The sequence below is a fragment of the Zea mays genome, chromosome 10 (genome assembly GCF_902167145.1).
Source record: "Zea mays cultivar B73 chromosome 10, Zm-B73-REFERENCE-NAM-5.0, whole genome shotgun sequence".
NCBI classification, from domain to species: domain Eukaryota; kingdom Viridiplantae; phylum Streptophyta; class Magnoliopsida; order Poales; family Poaceae; genus Zea; species Zea mays.
Genome location: NC_050105.1, coordinates 5548150 through 5571112, shown reverse-complemented (window position 1 = coordinate 5571112; position 22963 = coordinate 5548150). Strand labels below are relative to the sequence as shown.

The following is a 22963-nucleotide window of genomic DNA, read 5'->3' as shown; positions in this document are numbered from 1 at the left end:
AAAGCACCATCACGTTGTCTACGACGTAAATTTTTTTATGTTTACCGCGGAGCTCTGCATACAGATGTCAGAGCAAGACACAGCGCGCGGAAACAGTTCCCAACTTGGCTAGGACGCTAGGTGGACGGCACAAACCCCTAGGACGTTTTACGACCAGTGATGTGGATGCATCCACATGTGGCAACAACTGGAAGATGCATAGTAGATAGAGAGAGTGATGCATTTCCTTTGGAACATGCTAGGTGTAGGCCTCCTGTTTGTTTGTTTGTTTGTTATTCGGCCTAACATACAACGATGCTACTATACTTTATACAAAAAGGAAATGTACGTGCCCATTCTACGGATTTAGAATAACGACGAGAGCCGGAGGTGGTGGTGGTGGTGTGCCTGCTCCGCCGCTTTCAGTTGCTCGTTCGTCTCTTTCAGCGAGAGATACTCCTTCATCACCACGTCCTTCTCCTGCATGTATCCATCCATTTATATATATCATTATACAAACAGCTATTATATCACAACACAGAATACCATAGACGTCGTAGTAGTAGTAGTATACGCCCATACCGTACCATATACCAATCCGTTGGTACACGAAAGGACGGTAGTGCCCCAATTAATAGACGTACAGTACAGACTACAGTACAGTAAGCTAGGGCAAGTAGTAGCGCCAGCCAGATCTGATGAGCGGAGCCCTCCTCACCTTTTTCATGGTCGCGTTCTGTGACGACAGGTCTGCGACTTTCCTCGCCAGTTCATCTCGAACCGCCTGGACACAATAGCAAAGCACAGCTTGGATTTTAGCCAAGGGATTGCTTGCATTGCATGCACGGTCGCAAACTAGCTAGCTAGCTAGCGCTGGATCGATCGGGCCATCATCGCGCGTGCACACCTGACGCCGGAGGATGGTCTGCCGCGCCGACTCCCGGTTGGCGAGCACCCGCCGCAGCCGCTTCGCCTCCTTCTCGGCCTGGAATGGAATTATTTGGCACCCACCCATGACCCACCCATCAGACTCAGACGGTCTAGCTCGCAGCTAGCTAGGAGACAGGATGCATACGCAACCAACCGCACAGCTTAATTACCTCGGTGAGCATGATGTGCCGGGGATGGGCAGCAGCAGCGCCGGAGCTGCTGGAGCAGGACGGCGACTGCACCACCCCCACCCCGACGCGGCCGAGCCGGAGGCTCAGCCTCGTGCTCGCCGCCGTCTCCTCGTCGTCGGTCATCTCCTCGGCCGCGTGGTTCTGCGCCGCCACCACGGCGCTCGCGCCACTGCCTGCAGCCATGTCGGCCAGCGCCAGCGCCGCGCCGAGCTCGACGTCGGCCGCGACCGCGACGCCCCGCCGGCATTGCCTCTGCTGCCCGTCGTCGCCGCTGCCGCCGGACATGAGGTTCGACGAGATCCTAATCCTACTACATACTAGTAGCATCAGAAGAGGGGTGGGTACGGTACGGTACGGTCGTGTGCGGCGGCGGGGAGGAGGCCTGGTCGCGCTCGCCAGACCAGACCGGATATATGGAGTGTAGTACTAGTACTAGTCCTTCCTATCCCCGGGGGCCGCGCGCGGCGTCTGGCTGGCCCGTGCCGCGCCGCCACGTCGCGGGCACCGCAGGGCGGGTACAGGACACGTGGGGTGCCTCGCTGCCTCCTCGTGCAGGGAGCAGCGCTGCAGGCGCAGGCGCAGGCGGGCGGGCTGGCGGCCCACACCGCCTAGGGACCGGACCGACAAGGAGGACGCCGGACAAGACATGGGGCGCTCGGGCTCTTGCGGTGGTGCGCGCCCACGTGTCAGCGGCCCAAGGAGTTGCCTCCTCGTGCCGCAGAGCCGCTTCCGGGGGGAGGGGAGCGGAGTGGGCTGCGGCACCGCGACAATGCCACATGGTTCGGCTGGGTTCTGGGCCTGGAAAGGTAACCCAGTGGGCATGGCCTTTGGCTGGGCTGCTGCATGCATACGATTCGTCACTTGCCGCCGCTGTCACGACTCGACTAGCGAGGCACCGCTGGCTGAGGAAGTTGCTTTTCCCTTCTTTTCGTGTGCCTCAGCAAGCAGTCACCTCTTTTTTTTTTTCCAAATACTAGGTACAAATCTAAATGGAGCAGCGACGGTTTTGGCCTGTCCGAGGAGGAGCGAGGACTCGAGCGACAGTCGAGCCTTACTCAGATTGTCTCCCGCAAAAGACCGTAAATGATCCTGTACCCTATATTTAACGTTCCACATCGTTTTGAAAGCGTTCAGCAACACCCGCTTATTACTTGTCCTCTAGCCGCTAACATCTAGCGGATTCCTGTGCATCCTCTAATCACAGTCACAGCCACCGAGGATGAATGCGTGACAAATGCCGAGGAGGAGTCCGCGCGCGCCAGACTGTCCAGAGGAGAGACGTCGAGGCTGTAGAAGAACCGGTGGATCTTGTTCTCGACGGCGTGCTCATCCTTTCGGCGGCATGCTCGTCATCCCAGTGGCGTGATCATCCTCCCGGCGGCCGGTGTGCTATGCTTGTCTTCCTGGCGGCGTGCTCCTCCCTCCTCCCGGTGGCGTGGTCTCCTGACGGCGTGCTCGTTCAGAAAATTTCTTCGGGGCCAACAAGCTGCGAGGGAACGAGTTTTTGTTGTCCAGCTCATTCAGAAAATTTCTACGGGGTCAAATGTTGCATGCTACGAGCTTGTTGCACGACACTCGGAAGGTGTTTGATGAAACGCTCAAGCCAACACCATTCCGATTTTCCAATTTTTTTGTAATTTCTAATCCATGCCCGGTATACTGAGACTCAGTGAAGCAAATCATTTATTTAATTTCTAATTTGTGTGGTACGTTACTTTACCTTATAAATATACGTTATTTTTTCATGATATTTATACGTTGCTTTACCTAATATGTATATGTTATTTTTTCAATAATATTTATACATTCATAAATTTGTAGTATTGAAAATTAATAATTTTATCATTTTTAACGTCGTACCTTAGAACCAATTCAAATATATATGAAAACATTGAGTAAATATGATAGTTTATGTATTCTGTTAATATTGTAGGTATAGTGGACCAAATCTAGAGGATATTGTTGAAGATAAAAAAATATATAAGAGACGAAATCTTTTAGATGATACTATAAAAGATATAAAAGATAAAGAATATTTTTAAAGGATGAAATTTATAGACGTGGTTGAAGACAGTCTCTTGCAAGACAAGCAACAAATCGTTGGATTAGGCTCCCGCGGACGGAGTCGAATGGGGAGTGCGAACTGGTTGTTCCAGGGCTCCAGGCCCACGCAGCAACTCGCAAGCACCAAACGACTCTGTAGTCCCATGCTCTAGCAATGGCGCATGCGTGGCCGGTCTCGCCGCATATCCAGCTCTCCATCGATTGTTTAGGTACTTTTTTCGTTCAAGGGTACTGGGACAGAGCCGTTTGGTTTCTAATTTATTATTATTTAGATTGATTCTATATATAATAGAATTATTTTAAAAATATAAAATTGTGTTTAAATATTAACACATCTGTCTCTCCAGAATCGTCCAGACAAAGCCGGTCCTTGGAGCTGCTCCACCCAACCAACTTTGGAACCAGACACTATCTTAATTTATTGAGCATATTAATGACGTGCCACGTTAGAGCACACCAATAAATATTTAGGAACTTAAGTGACACAATATTTAACTTTAGGTATTCAAATGACACAACATGACAGCATCTGATTTTGCGAACCTGACTTTGGACGGTTTTGTATGGACCGATAAAGTTCAATGATCCGTTTTTTTAGATTTTCTAAGTTATGAGATTAAATGATGTAGCCTGCCAAGTTCGTGACTACCAGTGTACTTTAGACGTTGCCAGGCGAGCACCAGCACCAGCACGCTGGATCTAGCTCCCGCGCGGCTGAAATGGGCGAGTGGACCACCGGCTGTGCACCCATGCTCTAGCAACGACGCATGCCGGTCTCGTCGCACAACCAGCTCTCTCTGACTCTCTCCATCGATTCGATTGTTTAATTTCCCGGCCATAACCCACTCCTCCAACTAGTTATGGATGACATGAGCTCCTCGTCTCATCCGTATCCCATACCTGGCTCGTATCCCATTTCAGATACCCAAACAATGGTTTACGCTATCTACCTCCCCTCGTTCTCCATTTCCAATTCCACTGTCCTTTTCCCATAATCCGAAGTCACTTAAGGCCTTGTTCGGTTTATCACACTACCTGTGGATTGGATAAGATTGAAAAAAATTAAGAAGAAGATTGACTTGCTTGTGATTTAAACCCATCCAATCCCACTCAATCCATATGGATTGGGAGCTAACCGAACAAGCTCTAAGGGTTTGTTCGATTTGCTCTCAATCCATATCTATACTACTCCTATAAGCACGTAATGAGGGCGTCCACCACGACTTCACCTTGCCCCCGCCCCGTCGCGCCCTTCCCCGTCTCGCGTGATGTGCGGTGCCCTGGTCCCGTGCCCTCCACTCACACCGCCGAGACGACCGCCACCCTTTGCCCCGAAGACAGCCGCCCGCTCGCCGGAGATCCGCTACGACAGACACTGTCTCCCACGCGATACCATGCCCCGCTCCCGCCTCAGCGCACCCCCTCGCCCTCGCCCCCGTCTTCGAAGAGGTCGTGACCGTGCCTCCATCCTCAGCGCCGCCAGCTCGCCCCCATCCTCGGAGTCGCCGTCTCCCGCCCTCCTCGGCGCGCCTTCGGGGTCCACATGGGCGGCACGCGCCTCCGTCTCGGAGGCATCCGCCGATGCCGCTGCAACATACATCACCGCGTCCTCGCTCGATATCGATGATGATAACGAGGAGGAGGACGGATCCGCGACCACCCCGTAGATCTGCTGCTGCCACTCCCACACAACTCTTGCTCGCGAGATCTGTGTGCAGGTTGATGGCCTTATAGGCGAGATCTCGCTATCCACGCTGCGTGGGAGAGGAGCAGGACCGTTAAGCGGGCCCATGAGGAGGACGCGGGCGAGGAGTACGGTGGCCCCTCGTTCGCGCCAAGCGGACGAGGATGGGCGGGGACGGGGATAAGGTATGGTTCCATCGATCCATTGTAGGGACGGTGCAAGCGGCTAGGTCCGGCGACGGAGATGAAGCCGAGGAAGAGAAGGCCTTCCTGGTGCCGAGCGTCGCGGCCTTCCCCCACGACATGTCCGCCGTCGTCGCGGGCCCATCGCTGACCGAGGCCAAGAAAGAGGAGTTCAGCAAGTCGTCGTCCACCTTCGCGGCAACGTCTCTAGCACCGGGTCCAGTATCAGCTCCACCATGCGTAGCCGCGGAGCAGGGTGCTGTACCAGACAACGTCGAACGGGTGGGCACCCTGTCGAACACCTGGCGGGCGTAGGCGAGGTGCACGGTGAGATCGACCTTGACGACGACGGCGTGGAGTTGGGCGAGCGCGCACCACCGCTCGGCCATAGCTGGCTGCCAAGCACCTCCTCCACCTCCAGGTGCACGACGCCGACGCGCTGGTGAGGAATCATCCGCCCCCGTCCCATCGCAATCCCCTCCCCACCCCCACCCTGCACAGATGATTGCTCCCGCTCCCCACTGATGGTCTGCGTCCGTGCCCCCATCCCCTAGATCGGCGTCCATGCCCCTGCCTGCTCCCCCGCCTTCAATCCCAGATCGGCGTCCTCGCGTGGTGGTCGATTAACCAGTCCTGCCCAAATCAGTCACGGTTGCGCTTCAGTTCACACCCATTCTTGTGCGATCTGTTCTGCATCTCATATTTTGTTCGTGTGCGTCTTGTAGAACTGTGTCTCTCAGCTTGAATGGTTCATTTTGTTTCTTGTCGAAGGTGTTCCTTGACCACACCAGTTAGATGGCAACACTAAAATTGTTTATGAAACCTTCCGCTATGTGATGCATTAACATGTGAAATATATTTTCTTGCTCCCCTTTGTTGATTCACCCATTTCAAAACACAATTGTTCTATGAAAGGCACGTAAATTTTCTGCTGAGCTATGTGATGTTTCAAATATGCATTCTATATGACTGGTACACTATTACTGTCGAGAAGATCTGATCGTAACCCCAGAACTAACTACAGTGCCATTTAACAGGTATAATTCAATATATGATTTATTTTAAAATACATTGCCATCATGAAACATGAGCGTTGGTAGCTACTATTGGTTAATTGTCTTATATGGCCATGTTTTTTTACCGGTGGCGCCAAATAAAAAGGGCACTTGTGTCCTTTAGTTTGTATTATCTAGCTCATTATCTAAGAAACCAAACACTCCACTGCTAGCTAAAATTTAGCTATTTAATAGTTTTGGTTAAATTTTAGTTTGGATGGAACCGAAGGGGCCTTAGTCATCATCAGGATTGTTGCATCGTCATTACTGATCAATCAGAGCATTAGAAAGTCAGGTGGATATCACCTATTCACTTCGCCAAGTTCCTAGAATCAGATCCGTCTAAGCCAAAAGACCTGAACAATTATGTATTTTCTATTAATAAGTGGATGCATCCATTTTTGGTTCTTCATCCTTTGTGTATTTGATTTTAAAGACATATCTTCTACAAATTGGACGAGAAAACATTATTTTTCATACAATAGGACTCTACCTGGTCCAATTGGATGAGAAATACAATGTATAAAAATAGGAAAATGCTAGGAGATAAAGTCAGCAAGACAATTCTTACTTGGAGATGATTGATACCTCTCATAGATACACTCTTCCATTTTTTGGATCGTTTTTAGTTTTATCCACAAACTATTTGAATTTTGGTTGCTTGTATAATGGTATTCCTGGAAATAAGTTGTACACTGCATAGTTGAAGTTATGACATTTATGATTTCCACATATGGGCTATCAATATCGTTTTAAGGTGTTAATAAATTAGAAACTTGTGCAAATATTGGACAATAATTTGTAGCTACTTCAAACTTCTGACTTATTACTGCCTACATTAAATTTAGTTGATGATTCTGATATTTAAAACAGTGGGGATCATATTTTTAGATGCTTCATTTTTAGTCTGGATAATTAATTCATCATATTGTAACTTTTGTTTATATCCTTAGCTAACCTTTCACTCTTTCTTCTAGGATTGCTAGCAACACCTTCAATGTCAGGTTGTTGAATATGTGAATAGTGATACCCCTTCTCTTCCTAAGTAACAACTCTTCTTTTTTGATGAATAATTTTCATAAATTTGCCAATTTATTTGAGTAATAACTTATTTTCGTGCCCTTTGTGTATCTTGGGTTTGTACAGCTAACACCTACTGCTCCCTAACAGGGAATGGATTATGCTATGAGAGAGATCCTGCAAGGGTAAAACATATATATTCTGAACAAATGGGGCAAAATATGTTACAGCTACAAGTGCTCTATGTGTGCTCCATTATCCTAACATGTCCATTGCATTATACTAACACCTACTGCTCCCTAACAGGGAATGGTTTATTTGCTAACATGTCCATTGCATTTCCATAGAAACTCATACTCTTGTTTCTGACTAAAAAACTCATACTCAATGTCATGATACTTGTCTTTGCATTGGTTCTTTGTGAGGGGTTATATATAATTTGAGAAATTTCAAGATGTGATGATTACCCGGAGTCAGCAAAAAAGGTACTGTTTTCAGGAAGAATGTTCTTGTAAACAATCATCTTCACAGCTACCCCTTCCATGCCCATTATTAAGAAACAAGAAAGCATTGCAACATTTAGGTTCTCCATATTTCCTAAAGCTCAATAATTGGTAAGCCTACAACCTTTGTACATACATGACATGCTTAGTGTTAGACATATCACTGAACTGATGGGAGAATATTAATAATTCTGGTTTGCTATAATTTCTTTGCTTTTTATTTCTTTTAGGAATTCGGTCCGAATATATTCATTGAACCAAAGAGCATGTCAGACGTGGTGGCTTGGTAGATGTGGAAAATTTTCCAATAGTGGCCCATTTTCCTTTCATAATTTTCATTTCATCACTACACAAATTTCATGGATTGCCTACTGACTTTGGCCAATATATTTTAGATCTGTCCATAGTTTTTTTCGCATCCCATATCTAAGCTTCAGTAAAACAAAGGTTGTGTTGTTGTGCATATAGATTGCCCGGACATAATCATACGACATTCAGGAAAAAAATATTTCACATGGTATATTCAGAAGAATTTGCTCTTGTTTCTTCATGTTTCTTTTGCTTCCTTGACTCTTAGCATTTGGTTTTCTGATTTATGCAGGTTCAGTACAAAGAAGTTATCAATTATGAAGAGGTTAGTCCTACTGTGATTCTCTTGGGTGGTTCAGTTTCCAACAACAAAAATCTTTTTTGATTCCATCGGTGTAGTATAAGCCAGTTTTTGCTAACACATTACTGCGTTATTTTTGGCAAGACTTCTTTGTGAATTCACGAGGAAACAAGCTCTTCACCTGCAGGTGTACACCGAGGAAATCGGAGTGCAGAGCTCTGGTCTTTATCTACCATGGTAGTGACATCTCCTTACACTCATTTCCTCCCTTGGCTATGATTTGATTAAGAACTAACGAGCTGCTCTTTCTTTTGTGGCTCAATTTTGCTAGGATACGAAGCCGAGTGCAGCATATCCATCGGAGGTAAACTTTCAGTTTCATTTTTCATGTTCTTTTCATTAGTGAAAACCATGAACTCATGGCATCGATGTATGCTCACAAACTTCCATAAAAAACACAGACACAACCTTTGTTTTAGTACACCGTGGATACATTGTCCATGGAATCAACCACGAGGGCCACAGTAAATCTTCAGGCTCGAAAGGCTACCTGTCGAGCTTCGATGACACGTTAGAGACTGCTCTGACCATTTCAAGAGTGTATGTGGTGAGAACGAAGTTGTGGATTCCATTATTTATTTGCTAACATGTCCATTGCATTTCCATAGAAACGGGAGAACATGCTAAAGAAGAGATTCCTCTACGGGTTCTCCATGTGAGGAACTGTGGTGGTGCAGCTCCATATGAATGATCCTTTCTACTGGGACGGTGCCGTGTTGCTTGCTCCAATGTGCAGGGTCTTGTCCTTAACTGTATTGAATGGCCTAAGTCTCCTGCCTATATTTCCCTCCTGTGTCTGTGGACTGTTGTCTTGCTATTTCTTTCTATGCGATTGCTCTAAGTGCTCTCATCAAAATATATGGTTGCTTTTGTTCGAAACGGCAGACTTCGACATTTGTTATGATTGTTTAAGTTGATTCTTGATAGCAACACTAAATAATGATCTATGCGTGCACAAGTGTCATCCGTTGCAACGCACGGGCATATACCTAGTGGATTAGATAAGATTGAACGAGTTTAAATTCTAAATAAATTAAATTCTTTAAAAAAATTAATCTTACCTAATCTATAGATTAGGAATAACCGAATAAGATCTGAGTGGTAAAAAAAAGCCTACCAACTACCGTTCCAACATTTAGGCGTGCAACCAATAGAAACTAAAATAAACTGGTCGAATAAAGTACCAAAATTTTGAATTCGCTACCTCGAACGCATTTTAGACGTAAGGCAAATTTAGGCACTAGGATTTGCATCCTACCCAACATTTTGCGTGCAACCAATAGAAACTAATTAAAACCGGTCGAATAAAGTACCAAAATTTTAAATCCGCTACCTCGAACGCATTTTAGACGTAAGGTAAATTTAGGCACTAGGATGTGCATTCTAAAGCGTAGGCTAGCTAGGTCTGCAAGTCTCTGTCTAGTAAGTGATTATTGGGTACCTGAAGCTTCTCCAATCGAATTACTCATACAGATTGCGAACCAGGAACGGAATTACGTTTGGTTGCGGGACAGTCAGGACAGGAACGTTCCCTGGCGTTCTATCTCGTCCCTTCAATTTTGAAGGATAACTGAGACAACACTGAGATAGTCCTGTTCCAACCCCTGACACTGAACCAAACAACCTTATTTAAGGGATCGTCCCATCTCATCTCGTCCTAGCATTGTAACCAAACGTGCCTAGAAGCCTGCCAAGCAGCTTGCTAGCTCCCAGCCTAAGCAGCAACCACAACCTAGCCCTCCAAAATTAGATGTTTGGGTGGTAGACAAATTTGCAGGAAAACCTTCTTAACCATGTCAACCGCATATGTGGTTGATAACCAACATAGCGGTGGTCACTGTGGGAGTCCAAAACAGTCTTGGTTTGAAGCCTAGATCGTGAACGTGGAGTTCTCCATCAATCAAGAGTTGTGTAACGGTTGTGGAGGTCCGAGTCAGTCTTTGTTCGAAGGCTAGAGTTACCCACCAATCGAAGCTTGTGTAACGGCTGTGGAGGTATGAATCTGTTATGGCCGGCAGGTGGCTGCAGCGTGGGTTAGAGGGCGATGGCTAAGGTTAGAGGGTGACGATTAGGGTTTAGGGGTACTGGGGAGGACGGTCGCAAGGCTTTGCCCAAGGCCGATAAGAGAGAATTTCCCTTATATAAAGAGTGTTACTTGACCCGTAAACACTAGATCTAATTTTATCTCTAATTATAATCTTATCTCAAACTAATCTATCTTTATCTAAACAAATCTAAGGGATGTGCTACAGTACACTATAGCGGGCCATCTTGGGCCCTGACAGAATCAGCCTTGGTTCAAAGCCTAGATCATGAACGTGGAGTTCATCAATCAAAGTTAGCTCTATCGAAACATTAGACTGCACCTACATCAGAGAGCTACGAAAAGCTACTCTTATTTTTCACCTCGTCATTGCTTTATGAGAGCATGAAACATGAGTTTCACCCATAAAACTGTTTGAAAGGGTTGTTTGGACAAAAATAAAAGCTTATAATAACTCAGAAAGCCGTTTATGAAGCTACGCCGACCAGGAATTCTCATATGATCTCCATTCTTCGCTTCCAAAAGCATTCATTCCGAATCGATACAATCGGACGATCTTAAAAACTAACCGTCATGTTCATGTGATCGACATCACTAGATCACAGTATACAGCAAGAGTAACCATTTTAGAGGTATTATTGTCGCAATCAACCAATCATACAGTATAGCAGACGCTCAGTAAATGGAGCTTCACTACAAATACAAAATACATTGTGGGAGACAAAAAAAAAAACTTGAAAGCTGAGCGCAGTCAGTTGTGTGCACACGTAGCACATGAGCCATAGACGGCTCACACCCGCAACCAACCACCAAGGTATGGGCCATGGGGGCGCATGGTTACGAAGCAGCATATCTCGTGAAGATGAAGGTGAGATCATCGCCATGTTGAAGGGAAAAAAAGAAAATACACCAGGAAGTTGGAGATCTACGGGATTGCATGAGCAAACCATTTCATTGGGCCTGGGCCTGGGCCGTGGTCCCCTCCACCAAGTTCCTTTTTTTAAATTCTGGTGGTAACAGGATGAAAAAGCATCCAAGGCTACCCATTATTCTGTACCAGAGTCCAAAGAGATGAGGATGAGCTGGACCAATTTTTCAGATTAAAATTAAAAACCATGAGCTGGACACCGCATACACACAACACGCTCATCAAATAATTCGGAGGTCGTCATCCCAGTACTGCATGGAAGATGCGTTGCATATTCAGAGCAGTTGGGTCCATAATGTAAAGCCAACAGGGCAAAGAAACCGATAAGCGTAGCTGCCCAACCATGACGGGCTCCAGTATAGGGAGGCAGATTAGTAGTGGACCAAATCTCGCAATGCGACCGTGAATGGTCAAGCACAAAGGCAGCGTCACTTTCAGGTCGGCGTCAGTTCCATGAACCACCAAAGCATGAGCGAACCTAACAGTGCTGTAATGTAATGTAATGCGTCTAAATGGCCGAGTCGCTTTCTGCGACACTGTTCCCGTGATCATGGTATCCGAGAACTGAAATGCCCAGTCGTAATTCGTGAAAGAAGAACATGCAATTGAACCCACTCCAGATAGGTTATATATATTTCGCAATGCATCTATATCTATGAAGGCGGCAAGTGCAGAGCAGCCAAACAAGCAAAGTACTAAGAGCTGTTGGTTTTAATCTTCAGCACTGTTGTTGATTGTCATGCTTATTTCTGTTTCTGTATCCACTAAAGATGGCCATTCTATTCCACCAAATTAAATTCCAACAGCGTTACCTTGTCATTGTGTTGTAATAGTCATCCGCTACAGCGTGACCTCGTCATCGTGTTGGAACTTGGATTGGAACAGTCTTCTGCTCCAGCGTTAGCCAATAAGTAATAACACATAAAGATATTATCCAGGAGCCTCAGCACGAGTCATGCAACGACGCTCAATAATCTGCTGGTGGCAACTTGTCGTCTTCAGAAATCTAGCAGAAACTCTATTGTACTCGCTGGTAACAACTTTTATGCCTCACAACCCAAGCAGCCTTTTTGTTACTGTACTACCGTCCGTTATTAAGTTGGCCTAAGGTTTTGAAATGTGCCAGGCAAACAGTTTTATGGCACAGGACACGGGCAGCAAATGCATGTTAGCTGTATATAATGATTGAGATAATCCAAGGACTCTGAGCAATCCCATAACTGTGTTTGAAAAACACTCTGAATCTGAGCAATCCCATAACTGTGTTTGAATCACGGGACCAGTTCATAAGTAGCGCCGCAGTTGCTGAGTTCCACAGTGGTGGTCCTTGTACCTGAATAAAGGCATTCGAGGGCAACGGATGCTGGGGATAAAATTAGGGGTATGAAACCCTTCTCAATCAACAAAAAGTTATTCCACTATCAACATACTCTTCTTTTTGACCTTGCAGGATTGAAACAACTATTGCTGAAAAGGACTACCGATTATTCTTGTGTTCATGATGCGTTTTTTAAGGCGAGTAATTTCTAAAAGAGGTACATATATCTGTCAATTCATCACATTTCATCTTGAAGTTATTTATCTATGTATGAACAAGATCAATGCTTAACAAATGAAGTCTGAAACAAAAATACCATCCATTTCCAGCTTTTAGTGTGACTATGTTCGACATGAACAAAACTGAATGGAACTACCTGACATTATTACTTACCACCGCATGGACAATTTTGATATGCCCTACAAAGCCAGGGGAGGGGGGCATCTCGAAGATACTCCCTCTGTTCTTTTTTATTTGTCACATTTTAGTTCAAAATTGAACTAGCGGATGATAAATATTCGAGGGCGGAGGTAGTGCATACTACCGGCTGTTCGGCTGAATTTTCAAAATCAAAAGCTAGGAATGAAAATAGGTTATAGAAACATACCTACTTTAATTACTACGTTATTATCACAAGGGAAATACCAAATGCCAGAGGCCGGGTAATTAAAGAGGTCTGTCCTTCTATTATACAAGAACGGAACTAAACAGAATCCCAGGATAGATTAACCAAGCAAATAATGGTATCCTTCCAAATTCAACAATTTCAGATATTGATGGCCAGTTAAGAATTACAGATATTAATCTACTAGCGTTTTTGACATCCACTTTGTGCATAAATCACTCCAAGAAGCTCCCGATTCAGGTGTTATTATCAAGTAACAAGACACGAAGAGCATAGAACTAGGCATGATTTATAACAAACCACCTCTCTTAGTCCATGTAATCATTACTTGTCAACACACATCATAAGGATTGGAACAAATATAAGGGCCAAAATTTCCATATATGTGTGATGAAACAACACAGCAAGGTAATTACGTCGTCGCTCGTTCACCTCAACTCACCTCATTTTTTCCCAACCCCCTCTCGGCAGGGGAAGGAATCAAAGTAGCCGGACCAGAAACACATCATCGGGAAACAAAATCGCGAAGAGAAAACAACATGATCAAAACTTTATCGCGAAAGCGACGTGACGACTCGCCTCCGCCTCAGTCGAGGAAGCCGGTGCGGCGCAGGACGGCATTGCGGACGCGGCGGAGGTCGCGGCCCTTGAGCGTCCTCCCGGCGCCCTCCAGCACCGAGCTGTGCGCGGCGGCGCGGCGCGCGACGATCTCGTGCGGGGGGACCAAGGCCTCCCCGGCGTCCTCCGCGCTGCCGCCAGCTCCCGCCCCGGCGTGGGCCCACCTCCCCCTCCGCGCGGGATCCGACGGTATCCGCACCGGCGCCGACCTCGCCATCGCGGACGCTGCGACGGTCTCCGGGACGGGGCGCGCGGCGGATCGGGCGGGGGCTCCGACCCCGACCCCGACCCCGACCCCGGCCGCGGCGCGCTTCTTCTTCTTGCCCTCATCCTCCGGGAGCGCGGCAAGGAGGCCGAGACCTACCGCGGAAGGGGAGGCGGGCCAGAGCACGTCGAGCTCGAGGAAGTCACCGTCGGCGCCCGCAGCGGCATGGGTCGGGGCGGGAAGGGGTGGGCGGGACATCATGATGCGGTCCATTGCGTCTGCTCCTGCTCCGGGGATCACCAGTACGGCGGATCTCCGGCGATGCGGTGCTGCTCCGGCATGAGAGGTGGAGGCGGGCTGGGCGTGCGCGAACGAGGGACACGCGACACCGGCGAGGGGAGGCGGGCGCCGTGGCGGACCGGGTGCTTTGGGCTTATAGGGAGGGCAAGTTGTTTTCCGCTGTTTTGCATCTTGGCCCTTCTGCTTCTGCGGAATCAAATTCTCGTGCTGCGGCTGCTTCGGCCTTTTTGACCAAAAAAAAAAAGTGTATTGTGGACTGTGGTGCATGGGCTGAAACGATTTGGCCAACGTGTTCTAGCCAAGAAAAGTCCATTTAAATCAAAGAATGGATCGAAGGAAAATACGAGTCCTAACGAATTCACCAATTCAACGAGTCGAGCGGAGGGGAAACGAGAGGAAATTGTTGAGAACTATGTTACTCGGATCACCAGATCCGCTCCCTTCCCTCCCGTCAGCAGTAGAGACGCAAGAAGCTATAGAGGACTCGTCTCCCTTCCCATAAGCACGACAGAGGAAATACACAAAACACATGGTATAGGGTTGAACCTCTGGTCTCTTTCTGATCTCTGTAATATGAAGGGGTGTACAGGTTCCTTATATAGAGATGTGAGACCCCTCAGGGACAAAGCCGGTATTTGCCCACATAACCCTAACTAGGGTTACTTAACAGAAATCACTTTAAATCCCTGGAAGTGATGATCTACTACTGTGCTTTAGTTCGTTTCATTTAATTATAAAATTTGTCTATACCACGCCTGAGTGTTTTCAAGGCCCAAAACATTCGATTTCTCTGCTTCTTAAAACACCAATTTCGTCCTGTGTCAAAAGCACATATGTTCTTTGTCTCCTCCAATTCTCGTCTAATAGTGAACTGTTAACCCACAGATAGGCTATGAGAAACAAACTCAAACCCAATATATTAGGACGTAACTCTATTTTCTGCCTACTAGAAACCATCCTAGTCCAACACGACATAAGTCACACGCTATCTCTCACGTGATACCACCCACTAGGTAAAGAGCGAGCTATAAAAAAGGGACTAGACTCCTTTTCAACTCATATCTTTCACCTTTTGGCTAAAATAAAGTGTAATATTTGTTATTATCAGTTTAGTATTTGATATATAGACTATATGTTCACTTTGATATTAAATTTATTTTTATGGGTTTTTTTCTGGTGGGAGTCCACTACACTGGCTAGGGCTAGGCATTCGGTCTATTAGGGTAATTCGGTTCGGTCTATTCGGGTTTGTGAAATTTCGGGTTCTGAAAAATAAGAACCGAAATTTTCAAAAATATTTTAGGAACCGAACCCGAATAGACTCACAGTTTCGGTTCGGTCTATTCAGTCCACCGAATAGACCCGAATTGTAGAGAGACTAGTATATTTTGTTAAAATATATACAATAAATAATTAATTGAAAGTACTATTATTACAACAAGTGACTTTAAAAATTAGCATACAAAGATATATATATATATACTATCATTAAGATGATATCATTATTTCTAGCTAATAATTTCATAAATCGTATAATAATATCATCACATATTGAGAGCTTTTTTATATTTCGGATTATTCGGTCTATTCGGGTTTTAAAGGTTAGGAACCGAACCCGAACCCATACCTCGAAATATAACACATATAGGAACCGAACCCGAACCCGAAAACCCGAATAGACCAACAATTCGGTCTATTCGGGTTCGGGTTCGGTTTTAAAATGCCCACCCGGCTTACTAAGCTCTCACTCGTTGCAACGTACAAGCATCATACTAATTTTCTTTATGTATCTTCTTCCTCCCGACGTGCCACTGAGCCCAAAATACTCGAAATTTCTGCATTTGTATGTTTATAAAAAGTGTATAGACGATATATGGGAAGAAGATGGTTCGATGTCATAGCTCCGACTTCGATTGGCGACATGCATCGTGAGATCCATGAGCCGTGCATGTTAGTGGTGGGGCAAAACACATGGACGGTTAGCTCTAACTTTTCGAATTACATGATTGCTACTAACATGTTCATGCACTAAGCACACGTTTCAAAACACTTGTAGGTACAAACTCTTTGATAGAGTGATTGACTCGCCTAAGGTGAGATTATAGAGGACGAGTTCATCGTCCCGTAGCTCGGTCTCTTGTTGGTCAATCAAGTAGGATTTGTAGTTGGCGAGATTGCGCGAGGAGATGAGACAACAAAGGGAATACTTCTTGGCTTGCATGCAACAACAACAATCGATGTTTCAAGTAAGTTTAACTGATACAAATTCTAAATTCATATATTGGAAACAACATCTACAATATTAACACATTTGTCTAATAGGCATCAATGTAGCAACACGACATAAATATAACATTCCCAGAGTTTCCACCGCCGGCATAATAGAGCCCGTTTCTAGCTACACCAGCTTAGGTATGCCATCTCATTCTAATAAGTATAATAAAACTTAGCCTATTGTATGTCCATGTGTTATTTGGTAGCTATAGGAGATAAAAAAACATGACTTTTGCCTATTAAGTAGGGATCGAGGATGCATGGACACCAGCTTAACACCCCTCGTACATATATCTGCACCCAGAGACCAGGTATATTTTGTAACTCTCGAGATATTCATCTGATTTGGACATTTTGTATTCGACTTGTGAATATTTGCATTCTTCTTACATAGGCACCAAATGTGGGTGGTATTGGGACTGAACCAGCTAGAACAGCTTTTGTGGAGTCCCTTTTCACGTACACTCCTCTTGGTGGTGACAGTGGCCAAAGCTCTAATCATCCAAGTGGTGGTCCCGAAGCATAAGAATAATTATATGCTACTTTTTATTTGAACATGTGCTTTATTTTTGTTACACATGATGAATGTCATGAGTTGAACTGAATTTCATGTGTTTTGGTGAACAACTTGTGAAGTTTTGAAATGGATATGTGTGCTTTGTGTTGGTTTGAGAAAAGTGATAATGGCAGATACAGATCTGATAATAGCTAATATGATGGTAGATATATGTTATTAGACTATGGCCAGCAGATCGTGTATATGGTTCTGTAAAACACTATTTTATAATGTATATAATATTGTTTATATTGTGAAATTTGAAATAGAATGTGTGATAGGAGATGGAACCAGCTTAACGCAGTGAGGGATGGGGATGTGCTTTGTCATTTCCGCCTAGGGAAAAGAACCTGGTGAAGAGTGCCACGGGCTTAATAAACAGGGGTTGCATCACTTAAGTAAACTGTTAAACTGTGGCTGTGTTATAAACTCTAGTAAACTGTAAAAAGTATGATTGTTGTACAATGTTTAATGGACGTTTGATTATAGAGATTAAAGTTTAGTCCGTGTCACATCTGATGTTTAAATGTCTATTACAAGTATTAAATATAGTCTAATTATAAAACTAATTACATAGCTAAAGACTAAACATCGAGACAATTTGTTAAGCATAATTAATACACGATTAGTAAATGTTTACTCTAGCTTTACATAGACAAACCACAAACTAATTAGGTTTAATAAGTTTATCATGTCGTTTAGTATTTATCTATGTAATTAATTTTATAATTAAACTACAATTTAACACTTTTAATTAGCATCAAATGTCCAATGTGAAAAAGACTAGGATGTTTGAATGCACTAGAGCTAATAGTTAATAGCTAAAATTAGTTGGAGACATCCAAACACTCTATCTAATAATTCAACTATTAGTTGAGTTCAACTATTAGCTATTTTTAGTAAATTAGTTAATAGTTATCTATTTATTTGTTAGCTAGCTAATTCCACTAGTATTTTTTTAGCCAACTAACTATTAGCTCTATGCATTCAAACACCCACTAAAATTTAGCATTTTGATCCAAACACCGACAACGTGGGCAGAGAAAAGGTCAATGGGGAAGTTAAAAACTGTAATAAAAAATCCTTCCAGAGATATATCGATCGTTACCTGATTTTTGGCATAGAAAAATCCTTGTGTTCTTTCTGCAATTGGCTTCCGAAGCAACGTGCGCGCTCATCAGGTGATGATTGCAGCGTTGCAGCCTCCTGATCTGTCATGCATGTCTTCGAATTCGAACCCACAAACTGGTACTGGTGACTCAATAGTCAATAAGACAATATCCTCCAAATAAACGTCCGTCAATATTGCAAAGAAACAGTAAAGCGAGTTTAGCAAATAAACTCGCAGTAGCATCCAGTAACTACTGCGGCACGTAGGAAATGGCAGAAGTAGCAATGTGGGGAAAATCATTATCTTCCCATTCCAATCTCAACATCCAATTTAGACCAGTTTCAAATTAGGCTCTACAACAAACTAAACCAAACACTCCAGCTACCACAAATATAAGTACGTACTACCAAATTAGGACACATCACTGAAACTTCCTGACCAACTCAAGTTTGCGAGCCTGGAAGAATTTGCAACGACCTTTTCCGCTTGATTCGATATCCTCGGTTTTCCTTTTGAAACCAGTGAAGCCTAGGCTTGAAAGCTTGACTTGTCGCTTGGCACCTCCATTGTCAGTCCCTTCTTCATCAACTTCATCAGACTCCCTTCATATCATACCATGTGGCAAAATCATACTAGCAATCAGAATCATGTTTCGCAGTTCACAAAACACAGTAATAAAATTTGTTCACTATTGGGCACACAAAGGTTGAAAAAAATTGAGCACACCATGTAACATCAACTGCGTCCTTGAAGAAGGGCTTACAAGTTCCCCAACTGAAACGAACCAAAGTTGGGAAGCCAAATACCGGATGCTTGTGATCTTCTAACCATTGCTTAGTATCAGGGTCTGCACCACTGATGCCCTTTAATGAGACAGTCATATGAACACAGTTTGGTAAAATAATTCACAACAAGGGATCACCGAATCAGTTACCTCCTGGATATCCTGATCCAGTTCTCATGTGCAGACTCAGAGCTGTTTCATCAAACACCCAGTTTCGCAACGCTCTGTCCCTAGTGACCTGCAGTTGCACATCACAATTTTACAACTATGCAAGCCTATAAGAAAGGACCGACACAAAGAAATTTGACTCGAGAAATTACCTTTGCAGCTATACTTGCTCCACTAACAACAGGGTAAAGGCTATCAGCTTTTTTGGCAACCACAAATTTGACCCCTGGAAACTTTTCTGTCAGCTTGGTTCTGTACTTTTCAGGATCTCCCACTGTATCTACATATACCTTTTTAAGGAGGAACATAGTTACTAAACAAATGTGGTGAATAACCTTATAAGGACAGCCAAACAAGAAATCCTTTTGAACTCAAGAATATATGCTCTTACTTCTGCCAGTAGAACTCCCATGTCAAGAACTTTTCTAACAAGACCCATGGCAGAGTTATGTGATATTTCATTCAGATTAACTTTCGACCTGAAACAATGGAACTGTCAATTGAGATAACAAGACCAAGTTCAAATTTCAATAAGTAAAAAGGCCAGACATACCTTTTTAACATTTTAGCAGATAGATCCTTTGGGCATATGACATCCACTTCCCACCCAATAGAGCTATTGGCCTTTAAACTTTCAAATAGCTCCTCTCTTTGTTCTTCCTTCAACGTCTTTGAATCTGTTCGAGAAGACAAGATCAATAGGCTATGCTATTTGTCTATGTGTTAGTAGCAAAATTACTATTGAACTCTTCTGTAGCCCGAAACAATGTCCAACCGACTCTGCTGCCGGAACATCACAAGATAGTAAGCATAATTATACCAGGACAGGGACAGATTTAAGATTTATCACTCCAACGATTAAATTCATGCAAATGTAAATATGCCATAGATAAACAGGAAACGTGTCAACACTCAACTCTAAGATGTCAGAAGTTGACGGGCTTAACAAAACTTGAAAAATAAGGGTTAATAGTTTGCTACAAGCCTACAAGGTTAATGTACATGGAAGCACCTAAACTCATGAGATCACTAAAAGGGATTAGAGAAGAGAATATTTGCAAACAAGGAAAACAAGAGAAGGATTGCAACTGGTCACACAAAGCTCCAGCCTTTGGTCAGGAAAAGAAGAGAAAATCATGATGTGCCAAGACATATTCAATGTTCCTACTTACTGCCAGTGCCCATGCTTGTCCTTCACAATTTCAGAAGTTCATAAACATATGCATCAACCCTTTAAAATATACACTAGCTTCTATCATGCCAAATCAACCAAAGTGCTTAATTACTGCCAGCATCTACTTAAAGAATGAACACAGATTGAAAAAGATCGCAAATCATCGCATCAAAGGTTATCTGTTATAACTTCGAAGCTAGCTGATGATTTATCTATCCAACGCAGGCTCCGTCACATAAATACATAATCATTTAGTATACAATTGAAACTAAATTACATGTACATGCCTGTACTCTGTAGAACTAAAACTACTCTGAGAGTATTGGCCTGTGCATCACGAATAACACAACAATCAAGTAAATCGGTTTCAACAAGCAGATAAAGAAAGAAGATGTGGGTAACGCAGACCTGCGAATTTGAGAGTCGCAAGAGTGTTATTGTAAGAGCACGCGCAGTACACACATCCATACACCATAGGACCTGCACGAGCAATAGCAGGAAATGAATTTTGGAAAGACAATTTCTGCTCAAAACCTGCAAATCAGCGTCCTCCTCATGACATTTTGCTGGGGAATGCGTCGAAACCAACTAGAATTTCAAACAACATTGCACAAATAGGATGAGTGCTCATCCTATTTCACTTTGGCCAACTGAACGTTTATACATAAAATACAGTAACAATACTCAAAAAAGTTTGAAGCAACATGGATATTAACCAATCACAAGAGAGGCAAGCATTTACCGAGGACAGGGCCACGGCCAGCCTCATCGATCCCCATGAGGCAGGGCTCCTTGGTAGCCCACTCCGGCACCAGTGCCGCCATTTCCAGTGGTGGAGCCAGCCTGGAATCGAAGCCTGGGTACCATTATAAACTTCTAAAGTTAACTTAAAATCTCAAATCAAGTATAGACTAATAATTTCAAGGGAATATGTAATACTAACCATGCTTCCAAAAATCTACTCTACCAGTGCTTCCACTAATTTTATAATAAGATGAAAATGTAAATATTGAGTATATATTTCTAATTTTAATGTAAAACCAGCGACGCTAATCTTTAATACTAGAATTGACAAGCTTTGATCTCAGCACAATAGAGGTTCAGCAGCGCATATAATCAACTCTTCAGGAGGTCAACTTTCAAAAGCTCCTGCTCACTCTTAGTGGTATCCCAAACAATTTGATGCTCTTTTGATATACCCTTTAGAACTTTCAACTTAATTTGACCAGAAGGCTTCTTAACTGACAGCTTCTCATTCAGCTTCAAAAGGGGATCAAAAGTTCAGAGTGAAGAAGAACGGGCATTAGTTGCATCGAAGAATCGTTGATGCTTACAAATCTGGGCGCAAGTCAACTGCAGCAGAAACAAAACCTTTGCCATACTCACAGAAGAGCTCAATGATCTCGTTGGCTGCCATAAAGTTCTGTTCCCTAATACGTGTTCAACCTGCAGAGTTGCCAAAATCCTCCGCCGCCCAGGCAGAGAGAGAACCGGCAACCGTGACTCGGTCTAAACTCCAAACGGCAGCACCAACCCCCACCCCGGTTTCTCTGACGAACGAATGTCTAATGCACAGAAGGAAAACAGAAGCAGAAACGGGTGATCATCGTTCTTACCCTGATGTCGTGATGCGTGCGGTGTCCTACTGTTTGTCGCGGAGGAGTGTGGCAATGTCGCGGCCGCTTGTCGGGCTCGGCCGCTCAGGTGTGGCCGGGAGCAGAGGGCGATGGGCGGTGGGCGCGGCTGCGGCAGACGGGCAGTCGGGCGGTGGGCGCGGCCGCGGCAGATGGGCAGTCGGGAGGCGGCGGCGTGGCGAGGCGGCGCGATCTGTGCGGACGCGGAGGCCGGGAGCCGAATCGCCTGGAGGCAGATGCGGCGCGGACGGGTGCGGAGTCCCGAGCAGACCGCGGAAGCCTCGTCGGCCGTCGCCTAGGTTCGGGGTCACTCAGAGGCTCAGAGCAGACCTGGGCCAATGGGCTGCCGAAGGGCTCCGCCACTGGCCATTTCCACAGGAGAAATTTGTGAAAATGGATCGGTCTTCCGCTACAGTTCAACGCCGCTCGTCCCACCCACAGAACTTCTAATTATTCCGATAGCAAATAGCCCCGTTTGCATGGCTGAGCATCCCGAAAGATCTAATTATTCGGTTAGATAGTTTTTTTAGGATACCACAGTTTTTTCGATTTCGGATCTGGATACGGATATTTTTATTCCGGATGTAGTAGGACTGATATCCATCGGACGTCGAATATTCCAAAAATTTCTCGGATTTATCCGACCAACTATTTGGAAATTATTCAGTCCATATATCAACTCCACTGATCCATTCTCATCAGTAGGCCCACGTCTCAACTTAACTCAACTCTCACTCATAATCACGAGACCCATGTGGCCATGTCCAAGTTTCCAAGGCCAATGGCCCAGCAGCGCAGGACTCCTGCCTGCTTATGTCTTCAGGCTGTCCGCAGCCATGTACTACAAACGGTGCGCTACCGCAGCCATGCACCTCACGCCATACGCTAAAGTTAGAGTAGGTGAGAGAAACCTCATTTGTGGAGTCCACTCCATGCACCTCACCGT

At 44.7% G+C, this 22963-nt stretch overlaps 3 protein-coding genes, 1 long non-coding RNA gene and 1 pseudogene across 5 annotated transcripts; 2 read left to right on the top strand and 3 right to left on the bottom strand.

Annotated features, from left to right (window-relative positions):
• Window positions 1–188: 188 nt before the first annotated feature.
• Window positions 189–1629, bottom strand: LOC103640770 (light-inducible protein CPRF2). Its single transcript, XM_008664257.4, has 4 exons — window positions 1080–1629; window positions 887–964; window positions 698–763; window positions 189–459 (listed from the first exon to the last, which is right to left on the bottom strand). Exons 1-4 carry the CDS (start codon window positions 1425–1427, stop codon window positions 346–348), a joined length of 606 nt encoding a protein of 201 aa, XP_008662479.1. The 5' UTR covers window positions 1428–1629; the 3' UTR covers window positions 189–345.
• Window positions 1630–1845: 216 nt separating this feature from the next.
• Window positions 1846–2854, top strand: LOC103640769 (uncharacterized). Its single transcript, XR_559847.4, has 2 exons — window positions 1846–2179; window positions 2305–2854. It is a non-coding gene; the product is annotated as an uncharacterized lncRNA (long non-coding RNA).
• A 10700-nt stretch (window positions 2855–13554) lies between these two features.
• LOC107457594 (OJ000126_13.10 protein) lies at window positions 13555–14500 on the bottom strand. The gene has a single exon (NM_001321611.1). It carries the CDS (start codon window positions 14287–14289, stop codon window positions 13780–13782), a length of 510 nt encoding a protein of 169 aa, NP_001308540.1. The 5' UTR covers window positions 14290–14500; the 3' UTR covers window positions 13555–13779.
• Window positions 14501–15376: 876 nt separating this feature from the next.
• On the top strand, window positions 15377–15528 carry LOC111590436 (uncharacterized; annotated as a pseudogene).
• Window positions 15529–18431: 2903 nt separating this feature from the next.
• On the bottom strand, window positions 18432–22570 carry LOC103640768 (ribonuclease H2 subunit A). Of its 2 annotated transcripts, none has more exons than XM_008664255.4 (9): window positions 22000–22570; window positions 21126–21226; window positions 20792–20863; window positions 19763–19886; window positions 19601–19688; window positions 19362–19499; window positions 19192–19279; window positions 18984–19104; window positions 18432–18859 (listed from the first exon to the last, which is right to left on the bottom strand). In XM_008664255.4, the coding sequence occupies exons 2-9, from the start codon at window positions 21205–21207 to the stop codon at window positions 18679–18681; spliced, it is 894 nt and encodes a 297-aa protein (XP_008662477.1). In that variant the 5' UTR covers window positions 21208–21226; window positions 22000–22570; the 3' UTR covers window positions 18432–18678. The 2 variants fall into 2 exon arrangements, with proteins under 2 accessions (XP_008662477.1, XP_008662476.1); XM_008664254.4 differs by having other exon boundaries at window positions 21126–21239; window positions 22000–22493.
• Window positions 22571–22963: the final 393 nt, after the last annotated feature.